Below are 18,418 nucleotides of genomic sequence, written 5' to 3' on the forward strand. Positions count from 1 at the left end.
ATTAGAAGCAACCAAATGCTATTACACTGGACTGAACCCAATCCCTGAATTAATCTGAATACTGAAAAATAGAGAAAAAGAGAGAAAACTCATTACATGTAGAGATTAAGTAAGGCTTGGTCTGATTCTCTTAGGAGGTACACATAATACTTAGTTCACCTATAAATATGCCAAGTTAAAAAGTCCAACTTGAGTAGATTATAAACTTGAGTAGATTATAAACAACCAATGCACTTTTCAGTGCATTGGTTGCTTGTTCTAACTATGTCTTTGCAGTTTCATTTCCAATAGAGAAATCGGTGACAAAAATACTTTAATCTAAAATGTTTTCTTCAATTAACTAAAGGTGAGATATACATAATCTAATTTTCTTTATTTTCAATTTTTACATGTCTGGTTTTTTGGGTATATTATGCAAAGCAGATGGTTGCCCACAAAGTAGACGGACCACAATATTGTTATTTTAGCCTATTTTTGTATGGCCTTTTACTGTTTCAAATGATTGCATGTTGGTGTCTATGTGTATGATTGTATATGCATGTTTGTGTTGATGTGAGTAAAAGTTTTTACCCTAGAGGTTTACTTTGTAAGTGCAGTGAGAAGAAGAAGTAGAAGGCCTGCAATGCACAGCAGCAAGGGGCAGGCAGACCTGGCCCCAGAAGCTTGTGGTAGTCATAGGCTGCCAGATACAAAGCATTGCCCCTTGGCAGCCATACGTATCCACCGGGGTAGAGTGCCGAAGAGGCACAGTCAGGACAAAGAGGTAAAAAACAAGACACAAAAGTGCCAAGATACACCACCAGGATTCTTGAGTTAAAAAATTAATGAACAGAAATTTATATTGGACTAGACTTCATTTTCAACCAATAACTAAAATATGGTATAAGATCAAAATACAATACAGAGTTGTCAGTCTATCAACCACAAGATCACTCAGGTTATCTGGCTTATGCATTTGTAGTTTGCAGTTCAAACTTTCTTTACCTGTGCCACTAAAATGTACTTTTCTCTGTCTGATTGCTTTTCACCTGAAATTTAAAAATATAGGATAAGACTATAGCAAACCACTGCTAAGCTTAGAAATAAAATATGTATATATCCTTATTTGGACTTGCTTTATCCTGTAATGTGACTTACCATATATGTTAAGGACCTTTTTTTTTAATACTTTAGTACAAACAGGATAAATACAAATGTCGAAATTTATTTGAATTTACTTGCACAGTACATCTGTATTTATTTGTGGTAAAACAAATAAGGTCTTTAGGAGAAACATTGCTTTCTAAAGTTACTGTCCAGGAAAGTTGACATCGTTAGAAATACTAAAAAACAGGCCAATTTAATTTTTTTCTTTTCACATGCTGTCTGCTTTTTATTATATTTAAACATCATCAGTTAATTCAAATGTTTGGTTTCTGATAAGAAAATATGATTATAAATTTTTTTTTAAGTTTGTTAAAATGTGCAACCTTGAGATCGCTGAGATTTAAAACACATTTCAAAAGAAAAGCTGTATTTTTTGAACATGCCTGGTTAAGAAATATCTGACGTCCCCTAAGGCTGCTTATATTAAGAGACAATTTACAGCAATCAGTTCTGAAATCTAAGGATTAAGGGTCAACACTCTCTTGGGGAGTTCCGTATATGGGGAGACAGTGATTTCTGTAAGGATAGTCATACCAGTGCTGATATAAAAGCTCATCAATCTTACCACTTTCTATCACTCAGCCAAGCTTGGCAGATACTTTCCATTTCTATCAAAATGTTCAAACTTCTTCTTGGTCAGTTTTATCACAAATATAAGATTTAACACACAGTGATTTTGGTTATAAATACCAGCAACATTTACAACTATTATATATATAATTTTAGCTTTTTTCTAGATGTGATAGTACCTCTTTCTAGAAAATAAAAATCTATTATGTGACACTGAAAAGCAAGCTTGAAATATAACATATTCTTTTTTTGCAGTAGCTGAAGTACATTCAGTTTTTGAAAACACAACAGGAATCATACAGTATGTTACTTGGGACCCGCTGTGACAGCAGGAAGTAAATACATCCCCTCTGGCTTTCACATTTGACAAATGAAGAAAAAAAAACATTACTGTACTTTCTAGTAAACAGGAGATTGTTTTTTTGTTACAAACCGAGACTTTTTTGCATTTAAAATAAACCCTTTCTCTTTTTACCCTTTCCCTCTCACCTTGTTATAGCATTGTGTGGATCCAGTTTGAATATATTTTTGTGAAAGTTTCTGGAGGAATGTTTGTTGGAGCGGGATATAACACAGCAGGTGTGTTCCTGTCTTTCCTTAAAGGTCGTCATCTCCTTCCCTTTCCTATGCTAGGCTCAGTAAAGAACATCAAAGGGTGCAGAAAGACAAATAAAGGCATGTGCACAGAGACCACTGTCAATAAAACTACTGATATTCCAACTTAGAAAAAGAATGCAAATAGCAACCGAAAAAATTCTTTATTTTAAAAATCAGTAGAGCTGCTTTACATTTGAAATAACTTTACAAAGTTAGAAGAACGTATATGAGAGATGTCAATCTTACAGCCACCAAATGCTTTGACACTGATGACAATGTTTCACAGGGATATGACACTTCAAACTATAACTACAGTGCACTGCTTCACAAAAAAATCAACAAAAGAAACAGGAATAAAGGAAAGACATATTCTTTTAATATTGGTTCACACCAAAAATAATAATCTAAGAAGTTATAAAGAATGTTAATTTCTCTGAAAGTGGATAGCATCATGTTTAGGATGCAAGACTCATGTGCTGGAGTCTCGTTTTCCTCTGTCTCTCTTTGCAGCACGTTTGGGCTGACAGAAGACGCAAGGAGACCGCGTTGCACTTTGAGGTCGCGACCCACTCCGGACACCTTTATAACACTGCAGGGATATACCCAACTCTTCCATCATGGCGGTAAAAGACAAGCACTGCCAAGAAAAAGACAATATGGTGTTTTATTTATTTTGGTCTATCATTTTAAATCATTTTGTTAGTATTTTATACCTTGTACCTAAACAACCAAGATAATAATTAGGTTGAACATTATCTTTAATGAAACTGGATAAGTTAGTAGCAAGACTAATACCAAAACTGTGTACCAAATGATAAAAGGGAAAAATGTGAGAACATTTTATTTTCATCCTCCAACATAAAAGTCAAGCGATTCCAGATTTCTGTTTTCTCATCACAAACTGCACTTCTGTTGTGCTATATTTTCAATCAGCAAACCAAAATCTATTAGCCAGTTAATGATCTGCTAATTATTTCAAACGATCAAAGAGATGACCATCTGAGCTGGAAAGCCTAACGCTTATGAAGCTAGAGGATATCAGATCCCATCAAAAAGACATTAATCCTCAATTATGTTTTATTTTTTCTTATAGAGTCTCTTCTTCCCTGGCTGATGTGTTAATATGATTATTTATACCACAAAGGCTTTCTTTTAATAGCTGGTTGTCTTTACATTCCAGTATTGAAGAAGAGTTTCCTCTTTCATCCTTAGGCTTTGCCAAAGGCTTCCCAAACAAACATGCCATCCTTAGGGAGTCTCATAAATACCATAGACTTGCTGCTTTAGTAAAGAAAATCTGCCTTGTTTCATTCTCGAAAGAAAAAGAAGATTTAAACCATGTTTTTTTATTTTTTTTATTTTTGACTTTTTGGCAGAAAGGTTGATTTTTCTGATCCGGTTGTGTAAATAATTTTACCTTACAGCTTCTATTACATAAAAAAGTCTTCTGTTTATTTGGCACATTTTGCTGTTCAAGTTATCCATCAGGCAGGACAGTTGAGCTATTTGACCCTCTTTTACTCTTCAGGAATTTTATCATGTCAGTAAAACATTTACCTGATCTTAAGTTTTTCCTCATAAAGCTTTAGTTTTCTTGTATGACCCTCTGATTTAATGCTTAGTGATCTCATGCTTATGGACTAGCAACTCTCCCAGGATGAGCGCCTTTTTCCTTATTCGTCTTCTAAAATGCATAATATGATTAAATGACCTGTGAAAATGCATTTTACCAGTTTATTGTAGCTTATACGTTGTTCCACTTGTCTGTGTTTTCCTTTACTTGCTATAAAGTATATTTTTTCCTTTTCAGGCTTTAGAAATAGATTTCAAGACAGATGATGATACACCCAATGAGATTAAAAAGAAAATCAAGCAAAATACCTTATTTGAAAGTGACCAGTAAAGGTATTTATGAACATTATACTTTTTTCATATTTTGTCACATTACAAACCATCAAACTCAATCTTATTTATTGGAGTTTATGTGATAAACAAGCAAATAGTTGGATTGTCTAACTGCAAAGTAGAAGGAAAAGGTTACTTAGATATTACATCTTTTTTTTTTACATATAAAAATTTATTGATTATTGAGTCACACATTTGCAATAAATGCCAGAAGAACTGCTCAGAAGATGATAATTTCCCTGTGTGGAATTTAATTTCATTATAAATAAAATCCTGTGTGAAGACTTCCAAGTTTTTTTAGAGAATGTTATTGAACAAATAAACAAATAAACAAATAAAAACTGATAAGGTAAATATTTATGAAGAGGTTTAAAGCCAGTTTAGGTTATACAAGGGTGTTCAGAGACAAGATAAGGCCCAAAGTACTGATGAGTCCATCTTCTGTAGTTTGGGAAGGGTGATCTTTTGACTACATTATAAGTGCTGGAAGTTTGAAGTCTTTATAGAAAAGTACCAGATTGAAACACGGAAAACATAAAGTTTTATTGTGTCCCCGATAATATCTTCATGGGGTACAGCTGACCCATGGAAGCTAGTCCTTTGATCAGACAAGGTAAAAATTCAACATTTTAGGAAGACTGCAAAACCAGCCATGTTAGAAAAAGTAATAACTCAAATGATCCTAGAGGACACATCCCTACTGTAAAACATGGTGGTGACTGCGTTATATTGAGGGTAGAATTTTCATTGGCAAAGATCAGAAAGCTGGTCATAGACCAGTCTGCAACTGCAGTACATAATAACCGCATTAGTGAAAGACTTTTATTTTTACAGAGTATTCTAATTACTTTTATACATATTAATAACGCTATTACGTTTCTTGAGATCTAACATACGGTGTTACAATCCCCTAATCAATTAAAGTGCATTTTAATAACAGCTCCCTGTTTGTACAGCAGTCCTCTCAGGAATGTTGACTAATAATGCTGATTGGTTGAGGAGCCATAATGTGGGCGGGTTCTCAGCCTCCATTGATTGCTCTATGCAGAATCAATGATGGTGTTTCAAAGCCATTTCTGAAGTCAAAGGCTAAATGTTTCTGTGGTTTGCTGATTACATCCAGGAATAAAAGATTTTATCCATGTGGGTTACAAGTGGCTCTAATCTAATGAAGCACCTGAAATCATTTTACCATTCCACAACAATAAATCAGAACTAGCACCCTTACTTTTTTAAAAAATTATATTTTAGTACTTCAGTGTTGGACTAAAAGCACTTGCATGATTTACTGTTATTTTTTATATGAAAATACAAAATGGATTATCTCTATGTCTTTTTTCCTGGAATTCCATGAATCCTGTCAAATTTTATCACAATTTGTGTTTTGTTTTGGTTTTTCAGTGTTATAACTATCTTTTAGCCACCTAAAACTTGTCAATGTGCATACCGTACATTTAAAACTCAAAACCATACATTTGATTTATGGTTCTTTAATTATAAACATAGTAATGATATCTACATAAAATTAGAGCTGCTTCATTTGTCCCACCACAGACACCAAAATGGTAAAGATAAGTACATCATGTTTTAATTAATTAATGATAACTGAACCTGTCATTTAATACTTAAAATGTTATATTTGATCATTGCACACACATTTAAAGTTATATAAACCAGAAAGCCACTTATATTTACTTTGATTGTGTAGTAAGTAAGTTACTACCTCAGGTACAAGTAAGTATAACTAGTTACATTTTAAGCAAAGTGACTAACACTAATGGAGACACATGTCAAAGAAAAAAGTTATCAAACAATAAAAAAAAATCACTTATATTAGTGTGTTGTAGGCGGAAGGTTGAAATGAATAATGAATCAGTCGTACTACAGCTGCGTGCCAAGGTTTGGGTATAGTGGGGCATCGTGATGAATGACAAAGAGAGGGATGTCTGTTTTACAAACCTATTGTCTAAAGAAGGTATGAAATGTGTAGGAGCTGCCTTGGCTAGTCTGTGTCATCCCCCAGTAGCCTGCCGCTCTCCAGATCATTTGATAAAGAGCTGCCAGAGGAGGAAGTGGAGCCACGGCGCTGAAACTGACGGGACTGCATCCCGTAAAAGAAACAAAAGGCCTGATGCAACAAACAAAAAAAATGGATGGAGAAGAAAACACAAAGAAGATAAACAAACTTGAAAGGATGTGCACATACTTAGAAGTAAAATAATAGATCATTAAGAAGAATACAGAAAAATAATGTTGAAATTGAGACATGAGTGGCAAAAAAAGTAAATGATATGAGAAACAGCTACTTAGAGTTGAAAAAAATAAAATAAAATTATGCAATAAAATTATCCGTCTCAATGTCAGACTTTTCAAAGCTGTTTTAGGTAATTTAAGAAAATTTTAATATTTCTCTTTGCTAAATTCCAGAGTAGTGACAGGAAATGTAGGATTACTCCAGTCAAAAAGATTGCCTATCAGAACATTTTAAATAAATACAGGCACAACTGTGAAAGGAACAACTCAAATACTTTTCTTATTAGTGTGAAATTTTAGAAAACTGTAAAGACATCTACTAAGATATCAGGAAAATAATGCAGAACCTGGATCTGATTAATTATATTGGTTGCAATTTTGTCCTATATAACCAAATGACTGGGCAGAGCTTAAAGGGTCTGTGAGAGCAAGGCAGTTAACAAATTACTGAAAAGTCATTAAATCTCCCAGTATGAAAGGTAATTCTACTAATAATGAGGCAATCAATGTAAACTTTACAAATCAACAAACGTAAAAACTTCTCTCCTGTTTCTCTCATTTATCAAGTAAAAATAAATGTGGAAATTCTAACTGACCTAAAACAGAAAATGTTTAATCCTATTTAATGTCAGTCAACGTAAACATCTGGTTACAACTACAAATGGATATAAGTGATTGGTTTATTAATTACAATTTTATATTTTGTTCTAAAGAATTGTCAGACATATTTTTCTAAATGCCACAGACAGCAGAAAATAATATATATAAGCAATAAATATGGTAATAACTATATATAAGCCTGATTGAAAAACTTCTTACAACCCTTTCATAGGCTGAAAATATTAGGAGAAAAAATATTTCCAGCAAATAAGAAAGTTTGCTGTATTTATTTTTAAATGTTAACCTGCAATCTGAGATTCTTTCATGAAGAGCCAATCTCTTCCTCACTCACCTCCTCTATGTCTGCATTCCTTCTGGCCTTGTAGATGAACTCCCCAATCGCAACAAAAACAGACAGCACCAAACCAGCAGCCAGAACAATGAATATTCCGCCGATGTTCTCCACACCCAAAGCATTGGCTTCCTTGTTGTCCTCCTCTGGACAGCCATTGCCCCTCCACCACTTCTCTTTCATCATATGCAGCTTCCCTTCCTCCTGCAGCTGAAGAATGGCAATTGTGATTTTGTCCCTGTAGGGGGAACCTTTCAAAGAAGAAGGAATATTTACAAAACAGTTATTAATAATTGATGTTTTCTTTAGGTTAATATATGTTCAAGTATTGTATTATGTTCATATACCCTAGTGTAGCATTAATAGAGGTATTTATAATTTCACACGTTTGAATTATTTTTGAAACAGCGTTTAAAATTGTATAATTATTTTGAAGCATTTTTCAAAAGGCTGTTAAAAACAAAACTACATTTTATGTTCATAGAAGTCCTGTGCAAAAGCAATGATGTTCAAGTTAATTCAAAAACTTTAGGCTCCAGCCCTGGGCTCTTTCTGAGTTAGAAAGCTGCAGTTTTTATTTTTTATCCTGCAGTGCTCATAATTTTCAGCACTGTTTTAATTTTCCAACTGGGAGAGCAGCAAACAACACAAAAATTACCTGCTTCATCAAGTAGGCATACTGGAATGAATGTAAGGTGAGTTCAGAGGTATGTAAAACTAAGTCTTTTTTTTATTATTCTACCTAATGATTACAGGAAACTCCTAATAGAAGGACATCTGAGCTTTGGCTTTGGTATTTTCTTTCTCTTTTGGTATATTTGTTCTCCTAAACATTGTGGAATTACAACTCCTGCTCCAACAGCTGCATTTCTAGCTGCAATATTTTACCAAATTTGAAAATTTAACGATCTGCAATTGTGGTGTTTCCATTAAATAATGAATACAATTGACATTTTATGTAAGTATGTCTGCTCATTTGATAACTCTAATGTAAACACATGAGATACATTCATATTTCAGCCACGGCTCTAGTGGGCGCCATCATTCTCCAACCACTTCTCTTCGTCTACTTTCTTTCCGAGCTGCAGACCACGCAAATTATGTGATGCGAAAAAATTTGCCTCTAGTACAGTTTTGCAAAATATAAGAATTTCGATACAACCGAAAAACAACCCAATCGAGTATTTCTATTCAGCAAATTGTGAAATAACAATTTGCACAATTTGATGGTCAATAGAAAACGCCCCTTATGAACATTTTTCATTAGATATGGAGCAATATCAACAGCATTACGGTCTTCAAGACACAAAAAAAAAAAGAATGATTGTGTTAGAATTTGCAGATCTACAGGAATGCCTCCAACTCATCTTGTTAGATGTTCTAAGTATTCAATGTAAGGAGTATTGTTAAATTTTAACTCATCTTACCAATAGGTGTTCCCACTCCATATCCCTTGGAGTCTATGAGTCCTCCAATCTGCGTGAGATTACAGTTTCTTTGGCTGATGTACTCGATGCTCGTGGATTCCATCAGCATAGCATAATCAGTCGTCAGCACACGGGTGATTCCCTCTTTGTTATTCTTTACTAGTGCCGTTTTCCTGCTGCTCATAAAGGCCCACATCTTTTCATAGGTGGAGATCTTTGATTTCTGTAGGATAAAAAAAAATGTTAGCTTAACTGAAATGTTACACAGAGGAGAAAAGACCTAAGAAAGAACATACCTTACTTAAGCTGCACATGCAGTGTAAGCTATATCGGATTTTTTTTAGATTTTATATAAATCCACAAATATGAGGAATAGTAAAATCAAAAAGTGTACAGTATGCATCATGTTTAACTTATGTGTCATTATGCACTGCCACAGAAAATGGGACAGCTGTGTTTTAAATCTCTCCCAGCTGATCCAATTTGTTGAAGCCATCCACAGAGTCGGCTTCTCCCCATTGAGGCAGCATTAATCACAAGCTGCAATCTGGGAGGATAAAGCTCAGCACAACTCAACCCTGCTGAGCCACGGAATGTGAGGAGAGGTGAATGTTCTGACGCAAGGAAGTGACAGCCCTGCCGGAAGACAAAGTCACTGCAGTATACACTATATATCTATATATAGATATATATCTATATATCTATATATAGATTATATATATACCGTATATATATATATATATATATATATATATATATATATATATATATATATATATATATATATATATATAAAATACAAATTCTGTATTTATTGAATATGCATTTTGGAATCCATCATGTTTTAAAGAATACTAATTGCTTTGGAAAAAGTTTCTCTTTAATTAGTAAACAGCAGATATTTGCCTTAAAGAACGTCATTGTGGATCCATCCCTCACTGCCCCATATTCAATCCTTGTCTGTTTGGCAAGGTCGTCTGCAGAGTCGATGGGGGCGTCCATTCTTTCCACAGTCAGAAAGGCTGCCAAGTTGGCCGTGTAGGAGGAGATAATAATTAAAGTGAAGAACCACCAAATACCCCCAACTATACGCGTGGACAAAGCCTTAGGCATCACCTCAGAGCCTGCAAAAGATAGAAAGGAAAAAAAAGATATATGCTAAATCTTTTATGCAAAATATGCTAAAATGCATGATTAGAATGAAAATAAAATGTACAATAAAAATATATATAGACATTTTAAAAAATGTCTTATTTTCATATGGAAACTAACATGACATGATTTAACAGGTTTTCGATAAAAAAAAAAAAAAAACTGAAATATTTAAAGCATCTTGAATATAGTTACTTTAAAAACTGGTAGTTATTAATGTTTATTAATTATTTTCTAAACTTAGAAAACTTGATACATTTTTTAAAGAAAACTGTTGAAATGAAAAAGATTGGAAAACCCTTAAAATATTGTTCACATATGGATAATAAACTAAAACAAACTGGTTAACTGCACTTAAACAATGAAATTCAACTATACTGTAAGATATCACCAAAAATGTTTTACAGCAGGGAAAACGGTAAACATAACCCTCCTCTAATTAACCTTCTTCAGCTGAAGTTAATTTAAAGAGACAGTGTCCACTGTCTCACATTGATCTATGGAAAGTTTGTTCCATATCTAACTTACAGCCTGTCTGCTTGTTGCCTGTTTAAGTCAACCCCCACAATCTTAAGGAAATTAAGATTTTAAATGGTCTGTGTAGAACTTCTTCATGTCCGAGGACGCCAAAGAGCTTTCAACCATAATCTATCATTCGCCAATTCACGGACACATTTACACTCTGATGATGGTAAACTCATGGACTGATCTCCCTGCTGACCTCTGGGAAGAGGCTTCCCAGCATCCGCTGCAGGTCCAGCAGCTTCTGTAACAGCTTTTTCCTGCTGCCAAGAGACTGTTGAACTGCTAAACTCTAAACTAGACTCTGCATCAGACTAGCAACAAGATTTTGCACCACCAATCGGGCTGAAACTTTTATAATCATATTAAATAGGACACAGCTCTATCTTATATTGTATTTTGCATCATATTTATTTAGTACTGCACTGACCCTTTCCATGTTAATGTCCTTTCGCACCATTATTAACTGGTATCCCTTTTCTCCTATACTGTCTATACTATACTACGTGATGATCACTGCTGCACTTGATAATGGTAATGTTCACTTCGCTGTTGTAAGCTGTAAGAAACGTATCTTGGTTTTGTATCCACCGAGTGTATAATGACAATTACAATAAAGTTGGCTAAGTCTAAGTAAGTTGTAGACACACCTGACCCCTGGTGCACTGATAGAAGTAAGGCACCACCAGGTCCTCTGACCACCATTAGAGTGCCTCATGCTTCTGATGGTCATTTTGGTCGTTTTAATGCTGCAGCACCTGGTTCTGCATTGGTTTAATTTTCCTCAAAAATAATTTCCCCTTTTCATTCAGCCCCCTTAGCTCTTAAAACTCACAGTGAATCAAAACTTTCCAAAACTATCCAACTTCCAACTTTGTTCTTCACATTGTTTAAGGCTCTTTTTCTGGAATGCTATTGGTTTATGACGAACATGCCCTCACTTCTGCAGTCTATTAATTTTAATCTACTTAATCTGTTTAAAGAAGATTACTAAATCTGGTATTTATCTTTGTTTTCACTGGCAATGTTTAGTCTTACCTTTTATTTTGTTTTTTCCCAGAAAACCTCTTTGCACATCTCTCATCAAAGTTATACTTATTTAGTCTTTTTGTGATTGTACAGGCATGCACTTGGATACTAGCTGCATGAAGACCTTGATGTGGATCTTATTATAATATTTAAGGCTTTCTTTCTTATAATACTTATTTTAGGGTCTGTATGTCTGATTTTAGGTGAATTTACTTTCACATCCAGACCTACTGTATGCCTGTTTATAAAAAAAATAGTCTTCTAATAATTTTTCAGATAAAATAGCAGATAAAATATCAGTTAATTAGCAGATTTCATATTCCCTTTGGATTTTTTAAATCCACTGTCCGACTTTTAAATCTTGACATTTTAACAGTTACAATCCTCTTTCTGAAGGTATTTCAGCCTCATCACTGTGTTCACTCTAAAATTTAATAGCTCACAAAACTAAATATTTGAGTTATAAACAAGCCAAACCTGTTTTAAAAAGGCTGAGTAATGATGTGTACCTGATGTGACACTCCAAACACTTTTTTAATTAAAATTTGTGTGAACAAAAACACACTCTGAATCAGTGTCTGAACTTTTCCTTTACCTACCAGCTAGGACGTTTTAATTACATTTTACATAAAGAAAAAAATTATTGATATTCTCTGATGTTTTTTAAAGATGCAGTTTTAGTTTCAGTATCTTAAATATTAAAATTAAATATCCATGTTAGAAAAACACAAAAGTGAATAAGGTGACTCAAAATTTGACCGTATGGGTCATGTCAAAGATACTATTTTGAGAGACCTTAATTATCTCTCAGGTATTTAAACCGAAATGAAAGATGTAAAAAATGCATTTAATGAAAATAATAAGTAAATAAAAATTTTGTACAGACTGACAAGTTAGAAGTGTCAACTAATTTGTGCAATAATATCAGTAGATTTACTTTTATCTACTGTGGAAACTTAGACTTATTCTGCTGAGGCCAACATTAAACATGATAACCAACCAAATGTTCATTCTGCCAGCACATTGCTAATCCAGGCCATACTGAATGAGTCTTCCCTGTCCTATATCAAACCCACCTGTTTACAAACAACCTAAAGAGCGAGGTCTGTACCTTGTCGCATTAGTGCTCCAATGCCAAACCAAAAACTGTTGAGTAAAGTGAAGTTGTTCTGGACTAGACTTGAGGATGGGTTGCATGCATGTGGGTTGTACCACTCATACGGTGTAAACCTGAAAGACAAAGAAGAAAAATAGAGATAATCTATGATCAGAGACAAAAAGAATGCATCAAAAAATGAGCCGTGAGTTTTTTCCAGTATCATTCCACTGTACGTTGTGCCATATACTCAGAGCTTATAGGTACTATGTACAACTTGAAATGGTGAGAAACAAACTTTATCGACAGACTGGTGCGTTTTGACAAGAGGTATTCGTCAGAGTTACAGTTATCCTGTTTATAATTATGAAAACCATATACCCATGAGGGCAATTTAAAAAAAATTACACACAGCATTGACCTTGTTGAGATTTTGGCATACAGCTGTCTCATAGATCAATCTACCAGGTTAGTTTATTGACAGCAATATTTCCCACATGTACTCATTTACTGGTTTACCTTGCAATCACAAAGAGCACACAGCTGACTCCAGTGCAGGCTAAAAGCACATACATCCAGATGTCTGGGGACAGAGGGTTGAGGAAGGAAAACACGCCTGGATTGGTTCCGTTGGGTTTTCGGTACAATATGCTAATTCCTAAAGTCATGAAAGGCTTAGAAAAGTCAATCACTTTTTCTCGAACGTAGGTGATAGTCAACGGAGCCACCGCAAGGTCTGCCACCTGTTATAAAAATGCACATTCTTAAAGACTGATTTGAAAGAAGAGTTGATGAATGATTAACATGGAAGTTTTTACTCACATGGTCGATTAGCTCCCGGACCATCCCATTCCATTCTCCCTTATCGTTCTGTGCTCCATACTTCCCATCACCAACTAGCCGGACTTCATATGTAAAACCCAAGATGTTGGAGAGCTCCTTCAGTAGGTCCATGCAGTAGCCCTCATAACGGTCATTTCCAACCAGCTCCTTGTCCGACTTTTTTACCATCACATAAGGATTTTCCTTAATACATTATAAAAAAAAATTGTTTTATCAAAAAAGAAATAAGAATCAAATCTCAAAGGATTGCTTGTTTTAAGTACCTCTGTTCATCAACATAAAACCTAAAGATTTAGTCCGATGATACTTTGCTGTGTTTGATGCAGACAAGAAAGCCAGTTGTGATGGCTAAGGCAAGGCAAGGCAATTTTATTTGCCTTGCACAGTTCAGCACATGGACAATTGAAAGTGTTTTACATAAATTAGATAGTAAAACAGAAGGAAAATAAAAGAAGAATAAAAGCAAAAACATTTGTAAAATAAATAAAACAATTGGACTACAAAAAACTGAATAAAACTAGTAAAAGAAATTAGTATTTTTATTTTATTCTCTCACTGTAGCTCCACCATTTCATATGAGCCCATCATTCCACCATTGTGCTACTTTCCCCTTTAATCACCTGTATGGTCGTGACAATCAGAGTCCTGTTAGCCAGAGAGTCCGTCACATTAGTATTCTTTTCCCGGTTGGTCTTCTCCATCAGTTTCATCCCCTTGTATGAGTTCCAAATAGCCACCTGGAACCACAAACAGAATTTCAGACTGAAAAAAATAGCATCTGCTGCTTTATCCAGATCGACACATGCTACATGTGACACCTGCTCCACTCAGCAAAGAAGGCTGACAGAATTTCAGTTCCGACTCTTTGAATAAACCATAAAAACCAGAATAAAGATGTTATGTGATCACTAACACCTGCATCTTTAAAGGGAATAAGCTGGTTGAGTTTTTTTGTTTTATTCACTGGTGAAAAATACAATCATTTTATTTGTGTTTCTTTCAAGGCTAAAAAGAAAGCTGGAAGCTGCTTCAATGGGTTTTATATTAATCATATTTTCTATGTTGGTGAAGTAAGAAATTAAAAGAAAAGTGAAGGTTGGAAGATCTGATATCCATGCCTATGTTTAAACTTTCAAACCAATTAAAGGTCCAAAACATTTACCTTTACTTGGCTTAAGTCTAAAGCTTTTCAGCAAAATATATTAAAAAAAAAGAGTATTCATGTTAGTACCAAGGATAATAAAGTGGAAAATTTGTTTGTTTCAAATAAATAAGGTTAAAAAAATGAAAAAAAAAAACAAATTTTCAGAATATAATTGAACAAAATAATTAACCTTATTAACAATATAATTTTGATAAAGTTCTGAACTTTGAATATGATTTTTAAACTGTTTAAAAAACTTTAAAGTTATACTACTTTATCCACTCCAAACCCAGTTTCTATTGGTCTTTTGGATCATCAACCAGCTTGAAAACTTTAGAGGTATCTCTTAGTTGGTTCTCCTTCCCCTATGCATCAGAATCACTGACTGGTCACACAGCTCGATGCTTCCATAATCACAGAGCTTATACGGCTAAATTAGGTTTTAAAGTTTTTACTAGATTTAAAAAAATATATTATTCTTGTCATGAAGGAAAACATATTTAAGGTTTCCTCTTTCCTAACCAAATACAAAGATATTTCATTTGTTTACAGGGGGAAGAAGCAATTTCAGTTGAGCTATTAGATGTCAATTTTGGAGGGTTACCATATTTCTCATCAATCTCTCAGGTCATGTTATTGTATGACTTCTACAACTGAGGGAACTAAAGCCGCTCCAGCATCGTCAAGTTATAACATTAAGCATTTGTGGATTGTTGAGTTTTCTGGAAAAATCCCAATTGATTTCCTAATTTATTGTCCAACAATGGGGAAATTCACTCTCTGCATTTTATCCATCCCCTTGGGGAGCAGTGGGCTGCCATTGTGTGGCACCTGGGGAGCAGTGTGGGGTTAAGGGTTTTGCGCAGGAACCTAGAGTGAAGGATGTGGGGATCGAACCGGGTACTTGCAACCTTCTCAGAGCACAAGCACACTCGTCTAACCCCTAATATATAAAGGTTTGGTTGAAATCATTTAAATTCATCAGAATACGAATTCTGATTAATTTAATTTAATTCAAATTAGATAAAGATCTTAAACATGTAGAGTTGTTTGTATTGTTTTGATGGTTGATTTTTGAAGGCTTTCATAAACCCTCTTGAATTAATTTGAGCTTGATGCTATTATGCCATTATATACTATAGTGAGAGCATACATCTTTGAACCTATCTATATAATCTTAACCCTGTGAATCAAAGGAAACCAATAAACATTTTAAACTTGCTAATTCACCTCTTTCTTTGAAAAGCTATAGAAGTTGTTTATTGCATATTCATTACTTTCTGAAAGAGGTCAGTCAGTTCAAAGGAAGCTGCTTAATCACGTCAAGAATGAATATATGCAAACTTCTAACCAAAACCATAGTATCTATGGTTTTCTCATTATTTTAACCATTAACACATTTTTAATACCATCTCTATTAGGCTTAATGAATGCACAAGGAATTTAAAGTAGTAGGCATAAACAGCATAGGTTTTAAATATCCCTGCGGTTAAAAAAAATATTTTTGTGTCTTCCGAAACAAATTACACATTTTTTTTGAAAATCTTCCATCATAAATTGAGTTTATATTTTACTATTTTTGCAAACATGCATATAACAAATCCTAAACTAAAGCCCAGTATAAATGTAACAGTAAAGAAATTGGATTGGCACCAGCAGGGAGAGCATGAATGAAAAAGGCGACAGAGGCAGAAGGGTTGAGAGGGGAATAAAGGCAACACAGAGTCTGTGCTCCACACAGTTGCAGTGAGTGTGAATAAGGCTGGCCAGACCAGGCAGTTTAATCCCAACAGTTATCAGATTAAAACAGGCGTCTGTCAGACGGATTTTGAACCCCTCAAATCTCCTTAGTGTTTAAGTGCCAAGCAAGGGTCAGGGGAGCTCATGATAGTGATGCAATAAAGTTAAGCGCATTAACTTATTACGCGTCACTGTTAATAGACACAAACTGCGACAAGCTTTTCTTTTCTAGCGTTGAACTCTCTAAACACAACAACTTTTTTACTTGAAAACAATGGCCTGTTCTGTCAACCAGTGCAAAGAGGATGACGAGGAATGAATGCATCAGTGCCTCTTATGTATCGAACTGAAGTCAAAAGGGAATGCACTGTTTTAAAACCTAATCAGAAAATGTTTATATGGAAATCTCTCATCCAAATAATACCACATCCGCTACTTAATAGATGCCCCATTACATTCATTTGCAAAGAATAAAAAAAAAAAAAAATAAAGAGAATCTATAAATTCTGACACCCTTATATACTTGTACCAAAACATTGCAAAAGAGGGCTTTTAAAATGCTATACTAACAGCTGATTGGTTTTTGTTTTTCATTAATTCAACTATTGATTTAAATCTTGCAAAAGTAAGAGTTTGCATTTAACCTCTGAATGTTTCCATGGTAAAACTCCAGTGTTAAAGATATTCATTTTAATTTTAAAAGTTAGCACACAGCTCAACTTTGCACACATCTTCAGTGAATACAACTAGAAACCACCAATAAGGCTCAAAATCTGGGTGCAGTGATGGACTTAGATCAGAACCTAGAGGCAACAAAGTCATCCTTCCATCACCTAAAAAACATCTATATAAAAGAGCTATTGTTTCAGAACGACCTTGAAAAATGAAATAATGTATCTCAGAGACGAGACTTTAAAATTCTTCTGTTCTGGTCTATAAATCACAGAATGGCTCAGCATCAAAATACAATAGAGACTGGTCAGTGTTTCTACCATCCAGACCTCTCAGGTCTTAGGGTTCAAATTTTAAATCTCTCACTACTGTGTATTCAGACAGCTGTTTGTGTTTTATCACACAACAGATAAAGTTAAATATTTAGGTTAAAATAATTATGATTTAACATGAATATAATATTCTAACCTTTGAGGTTGCCTTAGAGCACTGTTCAATATATCATCTTAAATGCAAAGAATATGAACTATGAACCTATCAAGAACTACCATTTACAATGAACAGAAGGGCTGCAGAAAATAATCGGACAATCACCTAAAATATGCTTTGAAACTTGAGAAAGCTAAAGAGATCCACAGTTCAAATGACTAGAAACATAAATTTTGCCATTGTTGAAACATTCATTTGCAGTTTACAATAAGTAATGCCAAAAAGGTGCCACATTAGTTTGTTTCAGAGTCTAAATGTATGGTCTACATGCAAAATTATAAAAAAATCAAAAACAGCATAGAACCTACAGCAAAACATCCTCATAGTAGAAAAAGCTGATACTTTATTTAAGCCAAATTTTCTATTAAACAATGTTATTTTTCTGGTTGGATCATCAAAATAAGTAAATAATTCTGGTGATATGTTTAGGGAAGGCTGTCCTACATGCTCTTCCCCATTTTCAATTACTAGTGGTGAGACTGACATAGTGGTAAAATTGCATATTTTCTCCTGGAAAGTAAGCTTGTATGACCGATGCAAACAGCAACTTTTAAACTGAACGAGCAAAGGAGAAATGGGCTTGTCCATGCTCTCACATGTTTAATAGGTGTTCCCTATTAAACAGTACAGGTATAGGTGCAGGTACAGGGTTTTGCATGTGCATTTTTTTTTAAGTGGAGAGGGCGGGTCTTCTCAAAAAATCACAAAAATCCTCCACTATAGCTTCAATTTAGGAGAGCTGAAGTTAAATGCATAGCACAATTTTCAAACATTCCTTTGAAAAGACATTTCTAAATCATGTCTCCTCCCATTATTCACGACTTTCCTTTGTTCTATTGCATAATAACCTTGCAGGTTGAGGTTAATATGGAAAAATAAAA

At 34.3% G+C, this 18,418-nt stretch overlaps 1 protein-coding gene across 3 annotated transcripts in view; it reads right to left on the reverse strand.

Moving 5' to 3' along the window:
* Positions 1-2,483: 2,483 nt before the first annotated feature.
* Positions 2,484-18,418, reverse strand: part of LOC107087906 (glutamate receptor ionotropic, kainate 1-like) — a 46,282-nt gene continuing 30,347 nt past the window's right edge. For 2 of the 3 annotated variants that reach the window (XM_015379746.1, XM_015379744.1), the window contains 8 exons: positions 14,113-14,229; positions 13,472-13,675; positions 13,169-13,392; positions 12,665-12,783; positions 9,757-9,974; positions 8,851-9,073; positions 7,424-7,674; positions 2,484-2,950 (listed from right to left, as the gene is read on the reverse strand). In XM_015379746.1, coding sequence (XP_015235232.1) covers positions 2,783-2,950; positions 7,424-7,674; positions 8,851-9,073; positions 9,757-9,974; positions 12,665-12,783; positions 13,169-13,392; positions 13,472-13,675; positions 14,113-14,229 — 1,524 coding nt within the window. In that variant the 3' untranslated portion in view covers positions 2,484-2,782. Of the gene's footprint in view, positions 2,951-6,177; positions 6,347-7,423; positions 7,675-8,850; positions 9,074-9,756; positions 9,975-12,664; positions 12,784-13,168; positions 13,393-13,471; positions 13,676-14,112; positions 14,230-18,418 lie in introns of all 3 variants that reach the window. The other variant, XM_015379745.1, reaches the window with a different exon arrangement.

This window comes from Cyprinodon variegatus, unplaced genomic scaffold (genome assembly GCF_000732505.1).
Source record: "Cyprinodon variegatus isolate N-32 unplaced genomic scaffold, C_variegatus-1.0 Scaffold199, whole genome shotgun sequence".
NCBI lineage: Eukaryota > Metazoa > Chordata > Actinopteri > Cyprinodontiformes > Cyprinodontidae > Cyprinodon > Cyprinodon variegatus.